The sequence below is a fragment of the Glandiceps talaboti genome, chromosome 4, assembly GCF_964340395.1.
Source record: "Glandiceps talaboti chromosome 4, keGlaTala1.1, whole genome shotgun sequence".
NCBI lineage: Eukaryota > Metazoa > Hemichordata > Enteropneusta > Spengelidae > Glandiceps > Glandiceps talaboti.
This window is the reverse complement of record NC_135552.1, coordinates 27,272,181-27,297,389: the sequence shown is the minus strand read 5'-3', so window position 1 is coordinate 27,297,389 and position 25,209 is coordinate 27,272,181. Positions and strand designations below refer to the sequence as shown.

Genomic DNA, 25,209 nt, shown 5'->3' with positions numbered 1-25,209 from the left:
GAGAACAGAACAGTATAGATTGGAAACAGGTCATTTATTATGAGTGACTTCATCTTTATAAGCGTGTCTGAATATTAAAATCCTCATAAAATTCCAACCACTCAAGTAACACAGATGTCTTTGTTTTCCAGTTGAATTAGTCTACAGAATTACATTCTCAAGTAATCAGTTTTCTCAAACAGAGTGTTGTTGCTGTAGGATCATTGCTACAGTGCATTTCACAATGTTTGGCCTGATTTTGAACATGTTGTACGTTGCCAGGAAATGTACGCCCTGTAATTACATATCACTCTGCAACTCTCGTAATAATTGATGTGGTGAGTTGTGAAGAAAGAAATCAATATGACAACGTGATGAGGACGATAACATTGTGATTAATATTGTCAAAGTTAATTAGTTTTGCTTTTATGTCATGTAATACAAAGTGTAACAAAGTTCACAGTCATTGTTTGCCTAGCTCACTCTATGTTGGTTTCTAATAAAAAAGTTATACAAATCACATGGAGTATTAATTGTTGTCACAGCTATAACATTGTAGAAGTGGGTGAAATAGAATCTCCATTATCAGTAATGGTAATGGTCAGCTAAAGGTTAAAGTTCATGAAGCAAGAAATAGTTCACAACATTGTTTTGGTTCATTTCTACTCATTCTTTTTTGTGTAAATCTCTGCTTAGTCTGGATGCCTGTGTGGTCTCTAACTAAAGGTGTATATCGTAATGATACCGTATAGGGACTTGGCTAATCTCTGCTGGGAATTGCTCCCATTCTTCAATAAAATGATTAACTTAGGTAACATTGCAGGATTCTATAGTCACACTGTCCAGTACTATGGGATACTATCTGGACTCGAGTCTAGTTGACCCATGGTTTCAATAAAGTCTATAAGGGTACAGTATTAGGATGTAGTTAAGAGGCTAATGTTGTGAATAATTGTTGTCTGGCTGAGCTGTAGAAAAAGTTGGTCCAGAACAAAACAATGATATACCGGTATATATATAATTCCTATGGCTTGACAGATAAGATTGTAGTAATCCAAGACTGGGGGATTCAAATATTGGGTTTAAATAAAAGCCCATCTAGCCTTCATCTTATAAGGGAGGAATTTCACAGGTTGACACCAGATTTATAGATCTCAGGGATCACAAATTCTATATGTACTCTACTAAAAGGGGAAAAGGAGAAAGTCATCAGGTAAAATGAGGCCATAAAAATAATGGAATGTTGATTCTTTAGACTGTATGTTTTATCACTTTCTCTCAGTTTTGTAACTGGTCATGTAGTCATCGTGGTCATTGATGCACCTGTCTGTCATATTATAGTTTGATTTCGATGACAATATGTCACATCCAAAAGGAGAAATTAGCCAAATTAATGGTCAAGGCAACACCACACTTTTAGACAAGCCATGAATTGTAAAGTATTAAAATACCATTATTGACAGCTCAAGTTCAAATGTACAATGTACACCTTTGCCAAAACAATCAAGCTAAGCTGAATTTCATGGTCATTTACCTGTAGACATTATAACAATGTTTCAATCAACAATTTAGTGAATGTCATTGGCCTGATTCAAAACAAATTATCGAATGTGGTTTGATAAACAAATGACCCTTGACCTCTCAACTGGCTAGAAGTCCATACATACCTCATTAGTGTTTAAGTACATGTATCGTTCTAAATTTTGTGATCAACGGTCAATTTACACTCAGTGTGTTTACTGTTCTAAGTATGTCAAGTCTACTCATAATGTTTGTATTTTGTCAAGAAAGACAAATGTTTAGTTAGCTAGACTCAAGAGGTAGTGTAAAATGTCAACATATACTGAAATATACTGAACACCGTCATAGAAATTGAGATACTTTGTAATAATCTGTAGACTGTAATCACAAACTCACAAACTTAGGTAGTGTTAACTTTTTGAAAGTCCTTTTTGTGATCAAGTCAAAAGACACTACGATGAAAAGGTGTTAAATCTTGGATACCAACCATAATACCATACTCAAGCCAAGTTATAGTCTTTGAACAGAAAATATGGATTATATACCCTGGTCGTTCTCCGTCTCGACAACCCATGTCTACATCACTGGTTTTGTGGTGCTCAATATATGAGTCAAAACGATCCAAATCGTTCATTATTTTTCCTGATTTTTCATACATTAAACTTGATGACTTGAGGTATAATTATACTATTCCCCAATATTTTACTTCATTCAGCCAGAAAATACTCATAAAAGTGTTTGTCACTACTCATCCAGCAATGCATAGTGACAAGGACCCCTTAGGTCACTACTCATCCAGCAATGCTGCAGAGTGACAAGGACCCCTTAGGTCACTAATTTTCCATGGCCAAAGGAAGAAAAATGTTGGGGTATAATATCTAAATGGTTATCTTGTTGAACGTACTGAGTCAGACTTTAAAACGGTATTATAGATTCATTACATTTTGAAAAGAATATTAATAGAACATCAAGGACACTCCTTGTTAGTAGATATCCTGACAATGCAACCAACTGATATAGCATAGTGGGAGCTAAGCTACATCAAATATTAAATTTAATTTTAGACAATATTTACACACATTACAAAGTGACTAAAACTATTGAAATTCACAATTACTAAGTTATAGTACAATGTGTAAAATTCCCCAAATTCTCAGCCGAATAGTACATCACATTTGTCACGCTATACATTTCACGTCAGATAACAATTTTGGGCTTTGATTTCACATGTAATGTGAGAGTAAGTTTCACCATATGTTTTGCAATTTCAATCAATTTGTCCTTTTTCACCAGACGTTGAGTAGTTGTACAATTCTGATAGGGTTCATTTGGAGTTTGCCATTCCGTAGTTCAATCACCGATAGAAAATCTACTTCAACATTGCCAAATCAAACAATCTTCAATGTCAAAGTTTGCAATATAGATCTCTTGGAAAAAATAGTATTGTATGAATTGCAGTCGACAATATGGGAATGCATACAACTAAAAATGCATTCAAGTAATTTGCAGTTTGCTTGCACAGAGATTTGGCTGTCTGGTTTGACAATGCTGTTTGATTCAGGGCAAACAGCGTTGTCAAGGCAGTAGCCAAGTTCTGGACTACCAGTTTGCCATATTTGTCATGTCATGGTTCTGCTCACTTGTCTTGTAATTGGGACGCGATATGGTTGAAAATTTTGGTTTAATTTAGAAAAAAATTAACAAAGCAAAGTTTCCAAAATATAATTATTTAATTCTGATCTTGTAAGATTTATAGCATCATCAGGTCTGTAAATACATAACCACCATAGTACACTGGATAGTTGAACTGACAAGCTTTCTCTCAATACATAACACTTGTCAGGTGAACTGAGCAACCACCCAGCCTTCTTCAGAATCTAGTAAATGCAAGAATTGCAGTATACACAAAGTAAGATGTACAAGTAACCTATCTGTATATGCAGAGGAGATCTCCACAAGTTGATGAAGGAAACAAGTTTTTGATATGGCAATTGTTAGAGAGAATGGATGAGTGTCAATAAAATGATAGTGAAATATACAATGAGAATGAAATGAATTAGGTGAGGTGATAGAGAAATATACAATGAGAGATAGTAAAATGAATTAGATGAGGTGAGATCTGTTGTCTTTCAGTACAGTGTTATATCCATCACCTTGTTATTTCAAGTTGAAATAGTGTCAATTTGTAAATGAACTCACAGGTTAGTGAATCGGCATGACTAACTCTAACAGACTAACAGACAGTGTATGGTGTGATGGAACATTTGATAAAAAGTAATAAACATTGTGAACACCTTCCCCCATTTGTCCAAAAGATACATTTATTATTTGTGTTCAACAGTGTTTTGCGCTTACAGACAAGCAAATACTATCAATGCAGTGGATTGCAAACATTACACTCAAATCCATAGGACTCCCACCATTGCCTGAGTTGACTTCTCTCAGCCCATTCTCTTACTTAGACATTTGAGAAAAATATGTGTGTGTATTGAATTTTCGGAATTTGTCACAGATTTATAGACCCCAAATTTTCCATCGTCTTTAAACTTTTGTCTAGAATTCATGTGAGGAAGGAATAGTATCTGTGTACAAAATATAATTTACTAAATTTGGCAAAAAAAAATCGCAATGACAATGAACTTATTTAAATTATAATTTCCAAATGTAAAAAAAATCAGTATTTACAATTGTAGATACTGTATTTTGAATTTTTGCAGTGCATATTTCAAGATGTTCCTATCTGTCAGAGATCTTGAATAACATAATTTAAAAATACATGATAAAATTTTCCCAAAACGCAGTCAGGAGCGTGAGTTAGTTCCCATCATGCATCAGTAGACTGTCGCCTTCTAGAAATATTTTGAGAAATGTGAAGAGAATTGACAGTGTGATTATGAGGTTAACATGGTGTTAACTATCTCATAGACTCACTGTGTACTCAGGGTGTGTGGGTGGTATGTATGTAACTTACGATGATTCATTCCCTTGTCATACATAACACATTAAAACCTTCGAGGACTTTCAACCCAAAAAGGGTGGAACAAATTATTGTGTTTCTTATGTCACTTTTTAGCGTAATCACATTTAAATTTTAGACTAACAACAAATGAATTGTTTTCGTTTGTATTAATTATTATGATAAATTTAAACATATTTTATAAAAAGTTTGACCTTTGACATACTATAAATCTACATCTTTTCACCATGAGAAATTTTTTGCAATTTTACATTCAACTGGTTCTCAAAAACTAGTTTATGGGTTACTATTATTAAAGCCTGGTGCACTGTTTATGTACAAATTGGCACTTTAGTTATTACTTCTTTTCATGTTTCTGTTTACCGCGTACCAGCAAAATAAGTGAAAATAAATCTTTATCAAAAATGTTTAGGTTTGCAGTGTATATGTATATTCAAAATACCAGCCAGATATTCAATACAAATTATCAATGAAGTACTTTAACATTAACAACTCTCTGCTGTAGTCATTTACAATATGCACTTTATGATATAAATGTAAATTTGGATATTACCCAGAGGGCAACCACTGCATATATCCCATTGGGTAAATACGGAATCTACATTGAAAATTGATTGATTTTATAGCATTTGATATCTCATCCACAAATTGGGCAAGCCTCGAGAATATTGAACTCGATATTCCACAAAGGAGTGCAGCTGTAGATATTTAAACCATATATAGAAATGTTTGCTACACTTGGGAAATCAAACAGAATGAAAAGTGCTATGATATTAGGTTTTACATGGATTATTTGACCTACTGTTCTTGAGATACCTGTATGTGTATCACAAACTGTATTTACAAATTAACATTTCTATTCATAGAGTCAACAATTTTTTTTTTTGAAAGAGAATCCAAATTTTTCACTGATATCTCATCAGCATCTGTACAACCATAGACCCTCCAGAGGGTGGAGAGTCTATGGTATAACCTTGGTAATACTGACAAGACATCGGTGATATCTCATCAGCATCTGTACAACCATAGACCCACCAGAGGGTGGAGAGTCTATGGTACAACCTTGGCAATACTGACAAGACATCGGTGATGCTTTGGGATTCGGTACCAAAAATAACATTGTTTTCATTTGTAATTATGAGAGGCTGAGTCCATGAAGTCTTCATTCTCACAAACTGTATTTGTGTTTTTAGAAGACTTTAGTGTTATGTCACTGTCGGGAAAAGGTATAACAACTAGTATACACTGTAAAATACCATAGATAATGACATGTATTACTGTCATACAAACGTCACAAAAATATGTACCCAGAATATTATTTTTACTGTGTTGTCTACAACATATTTAACATTGTCATGTCAGTCAATTACATTTTTTACATGACTAAAATTTTCAAATTAATTGAGGAAAAACTGAATGACTACATAGTATAAATTATGTACAAATTCCATCTTGAAATTCTATTCAGATGAGAAATAGTAGAAATGTAATTTATTGCTGATAATATTGTCAATGAAGGTAAATGAATCTTCGTACTGTAAATTCCCCAATTCTTTCACTCTTGCCATTCACAGACCATATCTGGTTACCAGTAATATTGCAGGGTAATCAATTACATGGTGGTATATTACTCAATTTCACAAATTTAACTTTAATAAATGTTGCCTGACTACACACAGATTACTCCCATCTTGCCATGAACACGTTCTGAAAGTGAGTTCATTGAGGACTTAGTCATCGATGTGTTTCATGTATTCCGCTGGGATTCAGTGCTCCGCCAACATGACGCCATCCCAATCAACAATGTAGTATTTCATATTCATACCTAGATAGTGTTACCTTGTCTGATACTTGTAGTTTGTGATAATCTGTGTGTAGTTCAACAAATTGAGATGCTACCTTTCAGAATATTTATCCATCATGTTGATAGTGTCTGTGACAGGTCTTCAGAATTGTTTATACAGCCTGGTATATTTACATACTGGTGAATGATGTCATATTTAATGTAACAGGTGAAATTACCTTAATATGTTAATGACCTAAAATGAACCCTAATAAAATTGTTAGCAGTCTCTGTATCTATAATGGTATAGTTATTGCATGTATTTACATACCAATGAATGATGTCGTGTATTTTAACAGGTGAAATATACCATAATGACATAAAATGAACTCTCATAAAATGTGTTACCAAAGACCATAGTACTAGTATCTGTGGCATGATTTCATTAGTTCATATATTGCATAATATACATTTAGGGGAATATACCATATGTCCATGACTCATGTGAACCCTAATAAAATTGTCTATCAGTCAGTATGATTGTACCATGTGACACTTTTCAGTTATTGCATATATTTACATATTGATGACATCAGAGGAATGATGTCACTAGCATTTAAAAGGTGAAACTAACCACAATATGCAAATATATATTTTCTGTGAGTATAAATTCCCATATGAACTCAAGTAACATTTAAACTTCACCATTCTCAGATTCTACGGTAATCAATGATATTGAAGTCTGTATGACCTCATATGACCTCTTGGCAAACTTAATCTTCACACTGAACTTCAGATACTGATCAGTGATACAACACTCTGTATCGCCATTATGTTCCCATATGAACTCTTGTAGAGTGTATGTATGTATTTAAGTTCCAGTCAGTCACATGTTTACATTTACATTCTACATCCATGGATACAAGAATTTCTCTGAGACCAATGCTTTGTCAAAGAAAAACTTTTTCTCATTGATTTCAATGTTAAAGGGAATTATACAATATCTAAAGCAACATACTTGCACATATCACAGATTTTCAATGAAATGCATAATTTCATTCAGTATGGAGAAATGACATTCCTATGAGTTGATGTGATCATATGAATCCGATCTTTTCCTTTATTTTTAGCATATATTCCAGTACAGTGTGTGACAGTGTGTATATGTAGGTACAAGTGTTTATAAAGTCACTCAATAAAACTAAAAGATGGGCTGATTGCCGTGATATTTTCAAAACACGCAAATATTGTGCAGCTATGTAAATTCTATCTTTGACCTTTCAGAAAATGTTTTGCAAATGCCTCTACGCTAAAATGGTCTAAATGGTCTAGGGAGAACATAGAACCCAGATGTAGTCTTACTGTGTACATTGTGTACAGTGCTAGCTTCCTGATTTAATACACATGTATTGACTGCATCGTATAAACACATTCATCAGGGGAAACGACCTTACCATTTATGGTACACCTCAGAATGCAGGACCCATGTGATAGCAAAGTTTATATGAAGCCAACACAGTCACTTGTGAGCTAATATTCTATTCTAGGATGGTCATAATACAGAATAATAATGTTATTAGCCATTTACGAATATTCAAAAAATACAGTCACCCGTGTCTGCATTGGAAAAGATGTACTCTTTTCCAGTGCATTATTTTTTAGTATTTGTATATACCTAATACCCAAGTAGTAGCTCACAAGTGACTGTGGCAACCAACATCAAAAGTGTATCACGGCAGCCAAGCCCAGTTAACCTTAATGTCATAATACTGTCTCTGGTGATATCTTGAATTCCAGAGTTGTCCAGAGTTGTCTTTTGTAAATCACATATACATGTTATTGGGTGGGGAGTACTCATGTTTTGCCCCCATGGTAAATAAACTGTGCTTTCAACACCTCATTTCACTTCTTACTTAACATACCTGTCAACACGAATAGTGTCAGAGGTTTTACAATATCAAGAGAATTAGCATCAAGAACCAACCAGATGCTGTTTTGACTAACTCAGTCACGAAACATCTAAAGTTTATGCCTCCAGGGGTTGTACTAGTAACACAAATAAGATTGACCTCAGATTGACCTCAGGGTATGAGTAGGAAGAACTGTTAACCTAGTCAGATTGTGTACATGGCCAAAATAATGATGTTACAACTACAGTAGAGACTGAGATTGACATTCCAAAATGCCTTTATCAGTAGACCTGCATGCTGTCCAAGTAGTGACTGAGATTGACATTCCAAAATGTATTTATCAGTAGACCTGCATGCTGTCCAAGTAGTGACTGAGATTGACATTCCAAAATACATTTATCAGTATACCTGCATGCTGTCCAAGTAGTGACTGAGATTGACATTCCAAAATGCATTTATCAGTAGATCCGCATGCTGTACAAGTAGTGACTGAGATTGACATTCCAAAATGCATTTATCAGTAGACCCGCATGCTGTACAAGTAGTGACTGAGATTGACATTCCAAAATGCATTTATCAGTAGACCTGCATGCTGTACAAGTAGTGACTGAGATTGACATTCCAAAATGCATTTATCAGTATACCCACATGCTGTCCAAGTAGTGACTGAGATTGACATTCCAAAATGCATTTATCAGTAGACCTGCATGCTGTCCAAGTAGTGACTTAATTTGACATTCCAAAATGCATTTATCAGTAGACCTGCATGCTGTCCAAGTAGTGACTGAGATTGACATTCCAAAATGCATTTATCAGTATACCCGCATGCTGTCCAAGCAAGTAGCTGTAAAATTAGTTTGATGGACACAACTAGATTAAAATAGGTTGGGATGGGAGCGGTGTTAACAACAAGTAAATGTGTGGCCAACTGAAATAATTCTACAGTTTCTTATAAAAGTTTGACAGCTGTAAACTTTGTATGATGATATACTTATAAGGTTGTACAGGAATAACATATTATTAGCATGTTGAAAAGTTGCAACAACCAGGACTAAATGGATATATATTGCAATTATACTTGTTTCTTCAAACACTTCTATTTGTTCATGTATCTTTGATATTCTCAAGTATCTCACTAGTATGAATGCCATCTGTAATGTCATTTTCTGCAAAGCCAATATGAAAAACAAAACACATGGTTATACAAATTGTGAAATAGTTATTCAAAAAACTGGCCTGTAAAAATTCATATTATTTTGTGTAGCCATATAGTTTATGTATAGTAACTGTCTTGAATTGTGAATTTGTACTTGTATGATTGATATGGGATTATAATTTATTCCTCAAAACGTATGATAATTTGCATGTAGCTGCTGCATACCAGATGTACTTGTACAAATACAACTCAAATAAGACTTATCCACATACATGTATAAACTCTACTTTAATACAAACATAACAAAACAGGGAATTTTTCATTGGCACGATCTTTATCTTACATATTTGTACATCTAAGGAATCGTTTTGTTAATGCACAAGATGTTTGTATAATGACTGTTATATATTTCTCCTTACATTATATATCACCCCATTCCATCATGACAAATGAATAAATGTATTATGTACTAGCCATTAGTCTAAATATGTCTATGTGGTAATAAGCTGAACTGAACTGAACTGAACTGAACTGAACTGAACTGATATCAAATAATGTGTACTGACTATTCCTTGTCTGTGCTAAGTGGTTTTCCATATCTTTACAAGTGTGTTTTACCTCTACATATTAGTAGTAATCCAGTACAAAATGGCCTTGGAGAGCGATGGGGGTGGGGGTGGGGGGGGGGGGGGAGGAAAGGAGAGGGGGTTGTAATCAACCAGTAAATGTACATCATATCAATTCTATACCCATACATATTATCAGTAATAAATTAGTTTAAAAATGGCTGTAATCTTTGACTAGTTTCACACCTCAGTGATTCAAATAATGGCATGCTTTGTATTGTATACTGACGATTCCCATTCCTTTAATCAAAGTCTGTATATACATAAAAACAGTGTGTTTGCAGAGATTGGGGAACCCTGGTAACAGAAAGGGGAAGTCTCAGCAGGTAAAATTTGTACAGGAGTCCATACTTTATCAATATCATACCATAATTTTGATTGGGTATCCTGGAGAAGTGACTTGGAAACTTGGCTGTACCTATTTTCCTACCCAGAACACTGAAACATCTGTCTGAAAAGACTTGACATTTTCTCACTCAAAGTAAAAAAACTGGGGTAATCGTTGTGTTCTGTACTAAATCACTGAACGTAAAAGTCATTTAACATCTATTAGGCTACCAGTCACTTGTATTAATCTTACACCCATACATACATGGATATTTTTCATTTTTTGATTGGAGTCTAATGGGATGAATAAATGTAGAATGTAACCAAAATGTCAAAAGTCATGAACTCAATAAGTCGGTGATTTATGTAATACTATTAGTACTACAGATGAAATACCTACTTTGAGTGAGTGTAGACATACAACTATATACATGTATCTACACACATGAATTTTATCATTAATCACAAAAAATATAACGATACTTGTACAATAATTGTACGATTCAAATAAAATAATGAATTTATAATTTCTTCATGCTCAAATCAGGACGAAAATTGTGTGTGCATATATGTGTGTAAAAGGATAACTAAATCTGACTGGAAGCCTAATAGGTGTTAAATTACTTTTCCATTGTGATTTAGTAAAGTGAACAACGGTTATTCTGGTTTTATTAAGAAAATGTGAAGTCCTCCAGAGGGATATTTCACATCGTCCCTACGGGTGTATTTTACTTACAGAGGTCTTAATGACTTGTTTGGAAAGAAATCTGGACCATTTAGTTATCAGTAATGTTCAAATTAGTTTCTAATTGAGGAGAAAAACAAGCACTGAATGCCTGTGATGTTTATTTGCTGACTTAATAGATTGAATTGTATTCCCGTCGGCCAAGACTATAATTTACTGGTGGGATAACAAAAATGGCGCCAAATATTTCACTGGAAATCCCTGCTAACATTTTTAGATTATAAAGTTCTTATGTTATTATATTTTCACAGGGTACAGATGTTTCAAAGCAGTGCTGTTTCTAGTTGGTTTTATCTTCGGCTCCATTCTTGTGTATGCCATCTGTCAAGAAGAAGCCGTTCTCAATTTGGCGGCTAATGCTGGAATCTCATTGGCGGCAGGACTCCTATGTGGGTTGATTACCATGCTGGTGCAGTATGTAGGGCTGTTTATGACTGGGTTCCATATGGGACTATTCCTGGCTGCCGCTGTCCTGGTAGCCATGGAGCAATTCTGGCACCCAACCAGTATCTGGATACCTATAGGAATACTCTTTGGAGTGGGACTACTATTTGCTCTAATCAATCTACAATGGCAAAAAACTTGCACAATACTTGCAACGTCATTAATTGGTGGTGCCATGATCACCACAAGTGCAGACTTCTTTATTGAAAAGTTTTACATGGTGCAATATGTGTGGGACCGATTCACAGCAAAACCAGACTCAGAACCAGTGTGTTGGTTTAGTTGGATAATTTTAGCTGTCTGGCCTATTCTGTTTTTATTTGGAGTAGTGATTCAATTTAAAATCACTGGTAAAAATTATGACCATCATGATGGTAAGTATTTTTTTAAAATGACCATTTCATCTAATCAGACATTGTATATATACCATAGGCCCTAACTTGCACTATCATGTGCAATTGTCTATCACTTTTCAAGAGTATTCCATGCTCAATAAACTCTAGTTTGTGTGCATTTGTCAAGGGCCAAAATACTAGCAATCATAAATGTGTAGTTATGCTAACCTATGCTAAACTTTATTTTTTCTCTGCTGATAAGAACTTTTTTGTCACATACAGAATGTGCAATGAATGTCACAAATAAAAAATTTGCAAAATCATAGAGAAGTCATGTGCTGATTTTTGAGTATTTATTTAGTATTACTATTACAACGTACATGGCTAATTATCACTTGTAGAGCAGTTATAGGAAAAGTATCACAACAAAGTATACAGTTCAGAGGGTGCAACATGCACAAATAGTGCTTACTACCAGAATGTCTTGCCAAGTTTTCAAATTCAAGGCTTTGTGCCACATTCAATTATTTGGCCTGGCAACTGTGTGTGAATTGATGGAAAATACTGCAAAACTTACCCATAATCAAATGAAAACAAGGATTATTTATTTCATGTGCAGACTCCAAGTTTTAGCTGATCCATTTTCACATTTTTAGCTAAACTGCAAGACTAGGAAATATAACTAAGAACGATTTCATGTTATATCAAAGACAAATGGTCATAAAGGAGCTTCATAGATATTTTGAATTTGTTACTTTATCCCTGAGTAGAATGGTGTGGATAGTTTACATGTAAATCAAAAGTTACAGGCTGTACTAAGAGAATGGATGTCATGTGTTTAGTGTTGATGCACTATACAGTACTGCATCTACTATTGAATCACATCAAATACTGTGAAGGAACTCTATTTGAAAAACAGAAAGTAATATCAGTGACTCCATTTACAAATTTCTGTAGTACATATTTAATTTAGCTGTACTTGTAAATTTAGTTCAAGGCATGGAGGGAAGTCCTTCTGTGGCCTCTGTTGAAACTATATTCCCAGATGTGAAAGCCATGCTGTGATCCCAAATTACTACTATCAATTTCAAGGATTCTATCAAATTTGTGTTTCATTTTAATAGAACTTGAAGTACATGTACCTGCATGTGGCATTTTGACTGTCAATGTCATGTCTCATATCATCAACAATAAATTTGAAGATAACTTTACTTTCACCATTTCTAATCTTGGCCTCTAGAGGGCGTCATTTAAAGGCTACCTTCTTACTTCATGTGTAGGCATATTTAATAACTGTCAGAAAACCTAAATACCTAAGTCCTTCATTATAGATCCATAAAATGGCAATCTAACTTGTAAGTTACAGAAATATAACCGAAAAACTTCAACACACACACAAAGAATTCCTTCATAGTATATGCAATTGCAAAACATCGCCTCTAACATGCTTGCTTTTCAGTGAGAAAACTGGACATCACTTACTAACTCCACTCTGTGTGTCTGTGTGTCTTTTTTGTCCCCACCAGCTTTTTCTTCCTATGCTCTTTTCAATGTGATACCAGGCTGTTTGCCATTTTTACCAGCTGACAAAGGAAAGGTTAAAACAGGTGTGAGAAAAATGTGACGTGTAGTTAGGACTAGTTCTGCATGATTGAATGCATACATGTCTGTCTGTCTGTCTGTCTGTCTGTCTGTCTGTCTGTCTGTCTGTCTGTCTGTCTGTCTGTCTCTGTTTGTCTGTCTGTCTGTCTGTCTGTCTGTCTGTCTGTCTGTCTCTGTTTGTCTGTCTGTCTGTCTGTCTGTCTCCCTGTTATGTTGATGATGTCAAGTATTAAAAGTCCTGTTAATATTTATGTATTTTTTGTTTTCCTTTCTAGAATTGTACCAGGAAATTATGTATAGTAGACTTTTAATTAGTATGTGTGCATATAAAATGAAAAATTGCCCCTCTTCACGTCGAGTATGATATTGTAATTTGTATTCTGTAAATAAAGCAAGGGATTTTCTGTTTTCATTGGAGAAGAAAGGACATTATTAATATTAAAAAATTACGAGGCTTTATTTGTTAACACATATATCTATCTATCAATCTATTTCAGCAATGATTATTCTAGCATACAGTTTTCATTATAATAATTGTACAAAGTGTACTACTGTCTGGCTGTCTGTCTGTCTGTCGACAATTACTACATACAAACACTACCCTAAAAAATTGATGAATCACTCGTCACTTCGCAAAATATATTATGAAATTTGATCAAGAGAAAACTATTTTTTTGACATGTTGGTTTCATTTTCAAACAAAGTAGAGATACATGTTAAAATCTATCATTCCACTTGTTACCATGGTATCAGTTTGTGTTGCAGTTTGAAACATGTTTACATTTTGACTTCCTTGTAATGTATGCTGAATACAAATGTAAACACCATTCCATGTCTGTGGCACCTGTCAACATGTCCAATGATCTACAAACCAGAGCAAAATACAGTGAAATGGTTCATTTAATTCCATGTGGAGTGTTTGTGAAGTGACAGTATAGGTACTTCATAGATTTTGATTTGACATATAGACTTCATAATTATCATTGCATCCCTTGAGAAATCCTATAAAAAATGAACCAAAAATATAAGTTTTTATTTCCCCTGCTTTCTCTTCATAATATTATATTTATTTATCACCAGCATCTGGCCAACAAACCAGAGTATTCTTGTGTTGTTTTCTTGTTTCCTTTTAATCATAATGTTCATATTATTTGTTACTTGTGTAAACGTGTAATGTTGTGTATTGTACATGTAGTGTCAAACAATTCTGGTTCAATAGAATGTCAAACCCACCAGAGAATCTTTATAAGTTTTTATTTCTTTTCCAGTTGTTGTGAGAAGTCCCAAAAAGAAACGTGTGGAACTTGCCAAAATCCGACAGAGAGAAGCTCAGCAAACTAAGCATCGAAAGTACAGATATTTGTACAAAGTCAGGAGATATAACGGTGATATTGTGTCACAGGTCAGTAAACAGATTATAACGTAGAGGGCAGTATTGATGAGAATTATGTTGCATTCAAGTACAACAGGTGCACACCAGGGTTGCATCCTAAAACTGATTCTGTGGTGTTCAATCCTGTTTGTCAGACCTATTTCTCCATTGATTGAAAATATGTCCTCATAAGAGTGTATCACTTTGTATAATATATGTTTCTCTTTCTCCATCCAATCTGCTCCATTTGCTAGTGTCTGAGATATCTCATCCTCCAGTCCTTTGCATTTTGCTGTGCACTGTTTGGATGTGCTAAAACCACCTAGCCAGTAAACATGTAGGGATTCTCAAACAAAACTTGTACTGAGCAGAAATTGACCCAATTTTAATACAAAAGACTTTCTCCCCAAAACTCAGACGTCATGCAAATGAACCAAATTAAGTATGATGGTTGTAACTTTGGACAGTTCAAAAGTCTCTAGCTTAACAATATTTTGTATTTTTATTATTACAGGCATATTTACAAAGCATTCAAAGTCACTTGTCACCAGAAATGAAAAAGATGGCTTCCAAGACACACCTACCAACTACTCCATCAGAGACTCAACTTCAAGTGGACATGATGTCGCCGACTGCAGCTACATCAGCACATACAAATATTGCATCAGTATAAGGATGAATGTTTTTGAATTGTATTGCAAAACTGTACATTGACAGATAGCCAGCAAGCTCATTGTAAATTTGAATGGCTGAAAGCAAAGAAAACTATTTGATGTTCATTTACATGTAAACATCGAACGTTGTATATACTGAGTATTTACAAATTTGTGTGCATTGCTGTCTAATTAGATAGTTATCCTGACAATAATCAGATGAAGTATTTTGTTTAGTCAAGTTTTAGACAGGCTGCCACTTTGTAATTAAAGAGAAACTTAGGCATGCTACATAAAGCAGCCACTGTGTTATAAGTCAGTAACTTAGGGGTACTATTTGTAATGAACTTTGAACTGTGATGGCACTGATCCTTGCTCTGTAAACCCCCATCACTAGTAGTTTTCTACTGGTCTCAATGATGTCAGGTTTTAACTATGAATTTCATGTGTTTTTATGAAAGACATCACAAAAAAATTTAAATTGTGCCAATTGATCCAAAGCTACTCTTTCATCGTAAGAGCACTTCTTGTTTATAGTAAAGCTTTGATACACTCAACCATTTCATACATGTATACATGTCCTGGAAAGAGTCGACACAATCATTCCTACCAAGAAACCCAGTCATTGCTTCATTAAATTGATTTAGTGGTGATGGGAAGTGGTAATGCTTTTAATAGGTACAGCACTCATTACCAAGATAAGCCAGATTTAAAAAGAGCACCATGGGGGAGGGGCTATTTAATTGTACATGTGTACATGTGGTTGGGAGTATTACTTGAATAGAAGCTACCAACCAAACAAATAGGGGGATGGGACCTTGCATGAAAAGAAGCTTGGAACTAGATTGGATGGAGGGCTATTTACTTGAACTGGAATTGTCAACTAGACAAGTGGGGCTATTACTTGAACAGTTGCTGCCAACCCAATTAATGGGGGGGGGGGGCTGTTACTTGAACAACTACAACCTGCATTTTTGTCATTTCAGAGCTGTTCCATAAAGTATTTCTTGTTGTGTTTGGTGTTGTCAAGTTTTGTTGAGATTGAAAACCATTATGGCCGCACCTGTGTATTCCTGTATAATATCACCTGTGGTGTTCAATCAGAGATGCATTATAATTCTTAATATGATGTGTGATTGTGATTCAAACTTCTTACTGTAAAGAATCATTTTCAAAATTGTCCCTTTCTAAACTGCATGTGTGAATTCTTTAAATGCTCTAAAACCAATTCTATCTGAAATACATTGTAATGTTAAATTCTGATCTGTACAAGTTTTCCAACTATTCTAAAAAAATATCAAACTTTCAGTCCTTTTTTCTCAGTTTTGAAATTGTGTTGTGGTCCAGTGTTATGAGTACTTGTATGTACAAATATCAGTGTCTAGAGGTAGGAATTTTCTACCCGTAGTAAAACTATCACAAGTGCCAAAATATTTAACATGGAAATCTGTCAAATTTGGCGCTCATTATTGTTGGTTGCTATCAACCCTAAACTGGTAAGTAATCCTCACAGAGTACAAAGTTGTGTATGAACTTTGACCTTGACTTATGAACTCCAGTAAATCTGGAATGATGTAAATAGATGGCTTTATTTAAATATGTAGACATCTGTGGTAACAATTTCAATAGTGAAGAGATCCGTAATAACACCAGTGATGTGATGTGAAATTGTTGATTTATAATATAGTTTGGCACATCTAAGATCCTCTGACTGACTAGAAAGAAACTCTGATATGTATTTTCATTGCATTTTTAATAAGCAGAGGTATGCCGGCACCTTGGAGGCACATCTAAGATATTGTTATATTGGCGACATCAAACACCACCCCACTTGTATTTTCATTGCATTCCTAGCATACAAAGTTATGATATCCAATTAGAGTACATGTAAATGTCAAATTTACACAAGAAAAAAAGTTGGCCAGGCATCAATAGGGAAAGCTGAATAACCTCTGAGACACTCCTTCACCCTAGCACATCAGATGATGGTTTCACCCAGTCTATAAACAGTATAGCATCTTTTATATTTTTCATGAATTTTACATTACAAATTACAAATTAATCATATAAACATACAAATGCATAAAAAAATGCAGAGTTTAAGATTTGCTGAGTTTTTAGTTTTATCCAGTTTTATTTTGATGCATTTTGTTTTAGCAAACTCAAAAGTACAAAAAACTTAGTCTGAAATAGTTGCCTGCCATTTTTTGCTAAAACTTACTATTGTGTTAATTTCTGAACAAAATGTTTACTTTTTAACAAATATTTTATTTGTGTGTTGTTTTACTTTTATATAGCAAGTGTCACAAGGCAGAATGACTTTTTTTTTTAGAGTACTACTTTATGTTAATATTTTGTTAGCTTTATCACCTGGGGATAGTCTGTAAGGTATGCTGTGTATGGCGCCCTCACACATCAAGCAGGGTAGTGAGGGTGGAGCATAATATGGCATATCTGACAGTCTGTGCCTAGGATTGCTGTTTGCATATGTGAAGCCATGGGCAAGCCAGTACAGGGTAGATTTGTAGCAAATATAGAGTTTTGTTGAGAAAATTTGTCTTGTTTTATTTTGCAGGAAAGATAATTTTTCATGTGTACTATTTTTTAAGACCACTTTGTATTTTCTCTATTTTCCCAAACAGGGATAACAGTAATTTTGTGTGCAAGGGTTTATTTATTTTTTAATTTGGGATAGGAGCTCCCTTCTCAACTGGGTCAACATAATCACCAATATACCATAAACATGAGAGCTAGTTTGCCTATATTGAGATATTTGTCAAGTTTCTGTGTGATGTACCATTAACACCTTTGTGATAAGCACATGATATGCATGCATTTTTAAAGGCTGCAGATACATGGATGGCGAATATTTGTTATCAAGAGTAAATTAGATTTTACTAAATGTGATGTCCATTTATAAGTCAGAAAGCTAACTCTCTTATGAAATAAGACCTTTATACTTTGTGTATTGTGCCACTAGGTGACGCTAGTCATCAACGGCAGTTTATTAAAATCTACCGTAGAGGGCGCTATTTGACTGACAGCCAAGCTACCGGCATGCACAACCGGAACAAATAATTGCATACATCTGATCACACAGACGTTCTTTGTGCATAATCTCTGAGTTTGACAACTTTATGCACTACTATTTTATTCTCAAGAATATTTTATTATCACATAGGCAAATGCAGTGGCATTTTTCATGGTTGGGAGGGGCATTTTGGGTGATTTTTTTAACAATACTAGTAGTTTGGGAGATGGAAGAGTCTGTAAGTTTATTTAGATTTTATGCCCATTTCTACAGAGTATGTCATGTCAGTTTGAGTCTGCCACAATAAAAGTAGTTTGCCAAAATAAATCAAATGTAGATGTTGAAGTACAACACTGGCTGTATAAGATACAAAGATAGCCACTACTAGGCATTGTCTTTATACATTGTGGAACATTCAGTATTCAGTAATTAAATGTTCTGGGACACCTTCATAAGTGTACCATTCAGTAATTTGGTTCTCTTCTTTCCAAAAGTTGAGTTTTAAATTGTAAAATAAAGATTTCAATTTGAACTATATAGAAGGTTTTGTTCTTGTGATGGTCGATGTGGAGTGGAAGTATGTTTGTGAACTTTTAAGTGGTTGGCATTCTTTTGGTGTCTGTTTTCAGTCGGTTTATAAGACGGGTAGCCGAGAGACTTGTTTTGGTGTTCTAAATCAAGAAGCTCAAGGTGTGCTTGAGATAGTAATGCCAAAACAAATGTCCAGGCTAGTAAGATGACAAACATTACAGAATCATAGATCGTAGGACATATCAGTTTGTCTGCATGCCTTTCATGTACATGTATTGGTCAACCATAAACAAATCACTTGAGAGGAAAATTAGCTAGCTAAATGGCGACCAATGGCGATCCGAAAAAGTTATTATCGAAATAAAACCCTGTATAAGACCCCTGTTTTACGCTTATGATTCGAATCTGTAAATTCTACATCATTTTCACAGGCCTGGTTTTTATTTGGCCGCTCCTACAATTTTTGAATAGAAATTAAAACTGCATAAAAAGACTAATGTTTTACGAAGTACGTTTGCAATCAAGACATGTACTAAACTCTGAAGACGGAAAACAGAGACAGATGAGAAGTCGACATTGAACGCTTACAGATCACACTGACGACTCAGTTTTTAACTCCATCACTAAATTTCCCGAAGTGAAGTTATCATTTATGATTCAAAATGTCCAGATTTGTCGTTTTCACATTTTACATGCATATTTACTGCTAAAAGATACTATGCGCTTTTTAAAAATAAAAATCTGCTTCGTCATCAGAGATTCTATATGTACGCGTTGTATACGACTTCCACGTATCTCACATCAGCCCACGCATGTATTTTACTTTACATGTTTATGTGAAAACGTACTCGTCCATTTTCAAAGGTTTTTAAACTCTCCGTTTTAATGACACAGCTAGCGGCTGCTTTGTAATTCCACATAAAGCTGTGCTGTTTCATCATTTTCTGGAAAACCCTGGCGCCTGCAAGAGTCGCTTTAGTAAGTCGATTATGGTAATAAACCATTGCTCAAGACTTGTAGGTCGTAAAATGCGGGTAACAACTTTCTAGTCAGAGTGCCTAGTAAACTGAATATATAATCTTTATCCTTGTTGTCAACAAAAATATCACCAAGCGTAATATTATGATGATGATAATAATAATTGACGTCATTTAACCATGTCTCTATGAGTGCTGAATCCTGGTAGGGCGGCTCCAACGTTGTACTTTACATTCTCTATGAGTGCTGAATTCCTGGTAGGGCGGCTCTAACGTTGTACTTTACATTCTCCGAGTCTATGGGTGCTGAATTCCTGGTAGGGCGGCTCCACCGTTGTACTTTACATTCTCTATGAGTGCTGAATTCCTGGTAGGGCGGCTCCACCGTTGTACTTTACGTTCTCTATGAGTGCTGAATTCCTGAGAGGGCGGCTCCACCGTCGTATTTTACAGAGTGACTAACATTACATATCTTCCCTTTTAAGTCTCCCTACATTTTGTTGCGTAGAATATATATAAATATGAATTAAATTCTTCATCTTCACCCGCGAGCTTCAATTGACATTAATATTCTGAACATGTTCATAAAAAGTATTGCTTATAATATACTTACATACATATATATATATATATATATATATATATATATATATATATATATATATATATATATATATATATATATATATATATATATATATATATAACTCGGTGAGTATCAATCTGCTAAGACAGTGCTCTATACCGCAGTGGCAGAGCGTAATATATATATATATATATATATATATATATATATATATATATATATATATATATATATATATATATATATATATATATACTCGGTGAGTATCAATCTGCTAAGACAGTGCTCTATACCGCAGTGGCAGAGCGTAAACTATATATATATATATATATATATATATATATATATATATATATATATATATATAATATGCTGGTTTATAATATTCTGCATACAATATAAATATCTCGCCTTTCATTGAAAGATAATGACGGCTGTAAGTTTACCTTTTGCTGATCATGTATTTTGCATCATAGATACATAAATATGACGTCACTTTAAGTTTTATCTATACAACTGTTCTAATACTAAATTGTCATTGTTTTTACCTCCCGTAAGGGTACGGGATAATTAATATTTGCATAATCAGTTATTTTCAGTAATTAGGATGTATCTGAAGAATGCATACGTGAATTTCAATATCATTTAGTACATAATAACAAAGCGGGTACGTTCTATAAAATTTGTTGATATAGCTTACAGTTTTAATTAAAAATTTGCACAATTAACGATTTTAGGTAACTAGGCTGTATCTTAAAAATTTCATATAATTATAATATGGTACATATACCAACCATAATAATACGCTCCTGTCCTATGAACTTTGTTGATACAACTTTTACCTTTAATGAGTAATTTGCATAATTAGTGATTCCCTTACGGGAGGCATTCAGTTTAAATCTGGTTGTTATTGTTGTTGTTGTTGTTGTTGTTGTTGTTGTTGTTGTTGTTGTTGTTGTTGTTGTTGTTGTTGTTAGGTGTTTTTGTAACCACTTTCACCACTTTGAATGTATCTGCCGATATGAGGACGAACAAAATATTCATGCCGTGTTGAAATGGCCAAGAGCATCTGTCAATCAAACGCCAAACCGAAAACATTAACTCCGCCTTGTTGTATAATACAAGCAAATGGTATGTTGCTAGGTTACGGTAAATAAGTTAAGAGTCTTCAGCTATAGGTCATAATCTCTAACATTCCTCGTTAATTTTCGCTGCTTTTGGTGATTATTGAAACATAAAAAAATGATGGTCATTACAACAAGTAATAATATTAAAGTAACATCAGTATATTGGCTACATGCTACAGACATAAAACAGTATATTGCCTACATGCACACATAAAACCGTTAACGTTTGCTTTGTAGAGAAAGTGTTCCGCAATATTAAAATGAAATGTCTCATCAAGTAATTTAGATGGATATCATAACGTTGCTGATTTCCACCCCGGTGGTGGCAGTCCCAGACGAAGAGGGTACGCATGCTTGTTACAAATTTCACGGAAAAGAGGGTGTTTTTCGTCGGCCATCTAGGTCCGTGGAATCGTACAAAAGGGCGCTTTTTCAGATCACCCTCCGAGAATAGGGGTGAGATGCCCTTTTTCTACTCTCTTGGTACGTGCAGTGTATGGATTAGGTACGTGTCCATGAAGGTAAAACCTTCCGGATTTCGGAAATAAGGGGATGTTTTTTCAGTGATTTTCTCCCAGGTTCACTAAAAAAAGGGGTGTTTTTCATTGAAATATTCCGTGACAAGGGGTACATTTGAAATTTCGCTAATAAGCATGGGTACCCACCCATCCAGGGACTGCCACCGCCGGGATATCCACCCACGTCAGATCACCAAACAACCGAAGATACAATGCATCAAAAAGCTTTCCATTTGTCCTGATAGATTTGAATTATTCACTAATCATCGTTTGAATAGTGGAAAGATATTCCCAGGAATGTATTAGTTTGGGTCATTAATTCAATCAATCTATTTTTCATACTACGTAAGTATGAACATAAATAATATTTTTGGTATAAAATTACGTCATTCCTATTATTTCGATATCTTTAAGATAGGCTTATGTTACGGGGTGATAAATCAATCATTGAATTAATAAATCTACTTTCGACTTAAAATCGATACAAAATTTCGAACAAAAGCACGAAAAAGTTTGCTTATTTTGTGTGTTATTGTTTGATACATTTTCGATTTCTGGGTGCCCTGGGATCGGATAAGTGTGTGTGTGTGTGTGTGTGTGTGTGTGTGTGTGTGTGTGTGTGTGTGTGTGTGTGTGTGTGTGTGTGTGTGTGTGCGTGCGCGCGCGCGCGCGTGCGTCTGTCTGTCTGTCTGTCTGTCTGTCTGTCTGTCTGTCTGTCTGTCTGTCTGTCTGTCTGTCTGTCTGTCTGTCTGTGGATGGGTGAGGGTTTAAAAATTAGTTTTAGCTTCCCGTGAGGAAAGTTAATGTTATATCGGTGAAATTTGCTTTAGACATACAGCGTTTAGGTTAAACAAAGTGCGGTAACCTTTGGCCTGATATGCATGCATATCAATTATATAAATTAGCATATTTTGATATTTAGGAAGGATTTATTTTAATGGCAGAAAATTTGTTACACGGACGCTTCTGATCATGAGGTACAACAATATCTAGCCAACTGTTCGCTTTATATATATATATATATATATATATATATATATATATATATATATATATATATATATATATATATATATATATATATATATATATATATATATGAAAAGTTCTCAGGAATTTCTCAAATCATTTTCTCAAACTTAGATTCGCTATAGGCATGCTATTTCAGTCCAACAACGCTGAAGAGACTTCCTACATGAAATCATTTGTTTTTCACATGTTCATCAATGGGATACACTCATATAAAATTAAATGTGCTATATTCTCAAGCATTCGTATATTTCTGTACATTTCAATATTAATTTTTATCAGAATATGACAAATATGTTTCTCAAGAAAATAAGTTTTTTATGGTAGGAAAAGTGTTTACAATGATAAACTAAAACAACAATGAATGCATGGTATGAATACATGAACAATAATTAGTATTATTGACAAGCTTGAAAGAATATTTTGCACGTCTCTTAAAATGTTTATGTTTCAATTTTTATGCCTATGGAGCGGAGTAACATTTGCTCCAATTATTTGGATTAGTGATTGTGAATTTTCATGAAAATCCATGCATACCAATTAAGATAACAAGGATAATTTGCCATTTCATGTACATAATTTTTATAATTAGTTTACATTTACCATTTCATGTATGCAAAGTAAGATAATTAGCATATATTAGCATATATTAGCATATATTAGCGTGTATTACAGAAGGATTTATAAGAGTTCTAATCTTATTGTTTATGTATCAATTAAACTATAGCCCAGAAATTTGTCTTGGTATTATTATCAAATTCAAAATACATTACTGTGCTTCTATAACTTGCAAGCTGCAAATTGATACGAAACAAACTTTTTTCTTTTTTTAAACTGACAATTGAAGTGAAATAAACTTTTTCATTTTATTATTTTTCTATTTTTCTTCATTTAAAAAAATTCAAAACGCAATGCAAATTGATATGAAACAAACTTTTTTTAAACTGCCAAATGATGTGAAATAAAACTTTTTTTCAAGTTTCTCCTATTTTTCGTCCTTTTTTTTCGTTTTTAAAATCAAAATTGATTTGTGATATCATATATGAGCCTCCTCGGTTGCCGTACAGGAAACTTGTTCACACGGATACATATTAGGTAAACCAAGTACTTACTACAAACCAAAGTGACTATGGAGTTTCAATTAGGTCGCACGATGTTTTTTTTACGTCTCACACAACATATTTTTGCAATTACACAAATAATATTCCGACACTGATAGCGCACATTTATTTGTACCTTGTAAGTTGTACCTTGTACCTTGTAGTCTTCACTTCCAAAATTGGTCCACCAGGGACTATAACTAAACTGGAAGGTTCTGACGAGAGTGGTGGTGGGCGTTTTATAGATGGGGTGCTGGTTTCTTATGTGGATTTTGATGCTCATGAAATATTACATTCATGGTGAACACAAATAAACAGTTTTGTTTGAATCTTCCTTATGTCATCCGACAGTGATGTTGATTTGATCAAATGTATCATTTGATATGTTTGCTTCTTATCAGTCTGTATTTTGTTTTATGTACTAGGCTAATTTGTACATTTGTACCAACAAAATGTGCGAGACATCAAAAACATCGTTCGTGCTGCCAAATTGAAACTCTATAGTCACTCTGGTTTGGTAGTATTAGTACATGTATTCAGCTTTTGAAAGTGCCGACTATATATTAGAGCAGTTCACGTTGTTATGTTACAGAAGCATTGTCAGTTTATACATTTAAAAAAAAAAAGAAGCTTATCATCGAACGTTGAACGGTTTCTAAAAATGTTTGTGTCTCAAGGCGGTGGTCAGCGCTGGCGTACGGGCGAGTATACATGTAAACAATATGTTTGGGTTAGGTTATCATTGCACATCTCTTCAACTCTAAGCAGGTCTGACAAAAATAGCAACCATGTCAATTATGAATAAGTTCAAGTCGATTTGACAAGTTCAAGCTAACATATTTTGCAGATCACAATATTATTGGCAAATTAAATTACCTTT

At 34.2% G+C, this 25,209-nt stretch overlaps 1 protein-coding gene across 2 annotated transcripts in view; it reads left to right on the top strand.

Moving 5' to 3' along the window:
- Positions 1 to 18,913, top strand: part of LOC144433609 (transmembrane protein 198-like) — a 65,993-nt gene extending 47,080 nt beyond the window's left edge. Inside the window, exons 4-7 of one of the 2 annotated variants that reach the window (XM_078121945.1) lie at positions 11,276 to 11,842; positions 13,330 to 13,410; positions 14,674 to 14,807; positions 15,292 to 18,913. In XM_078121945.1, the coding sequence (XP_077978071.1) occupies positions 11,276 to 11,842; positions 13,330 to 13,410; positions 14,674 to 14,807; positions 15,292 to 15,450 (941 nt within the window). In that variant the 3' untranslated portion in view covers positions 15,451 to 18,913. The remainder of the gene's footprint in view (positions 1 to 11,275; positions 11,843 to 13,329; positions 13,411 to 14,673; positions 14,808 to 15,291) is intronic. The other variant, XM_078121946.1, reaches the window with a different exon arrangement.
- The last annotated feature ends 6,296 nt before the right edge of the window (positions 18,914 to 25,209 follow it).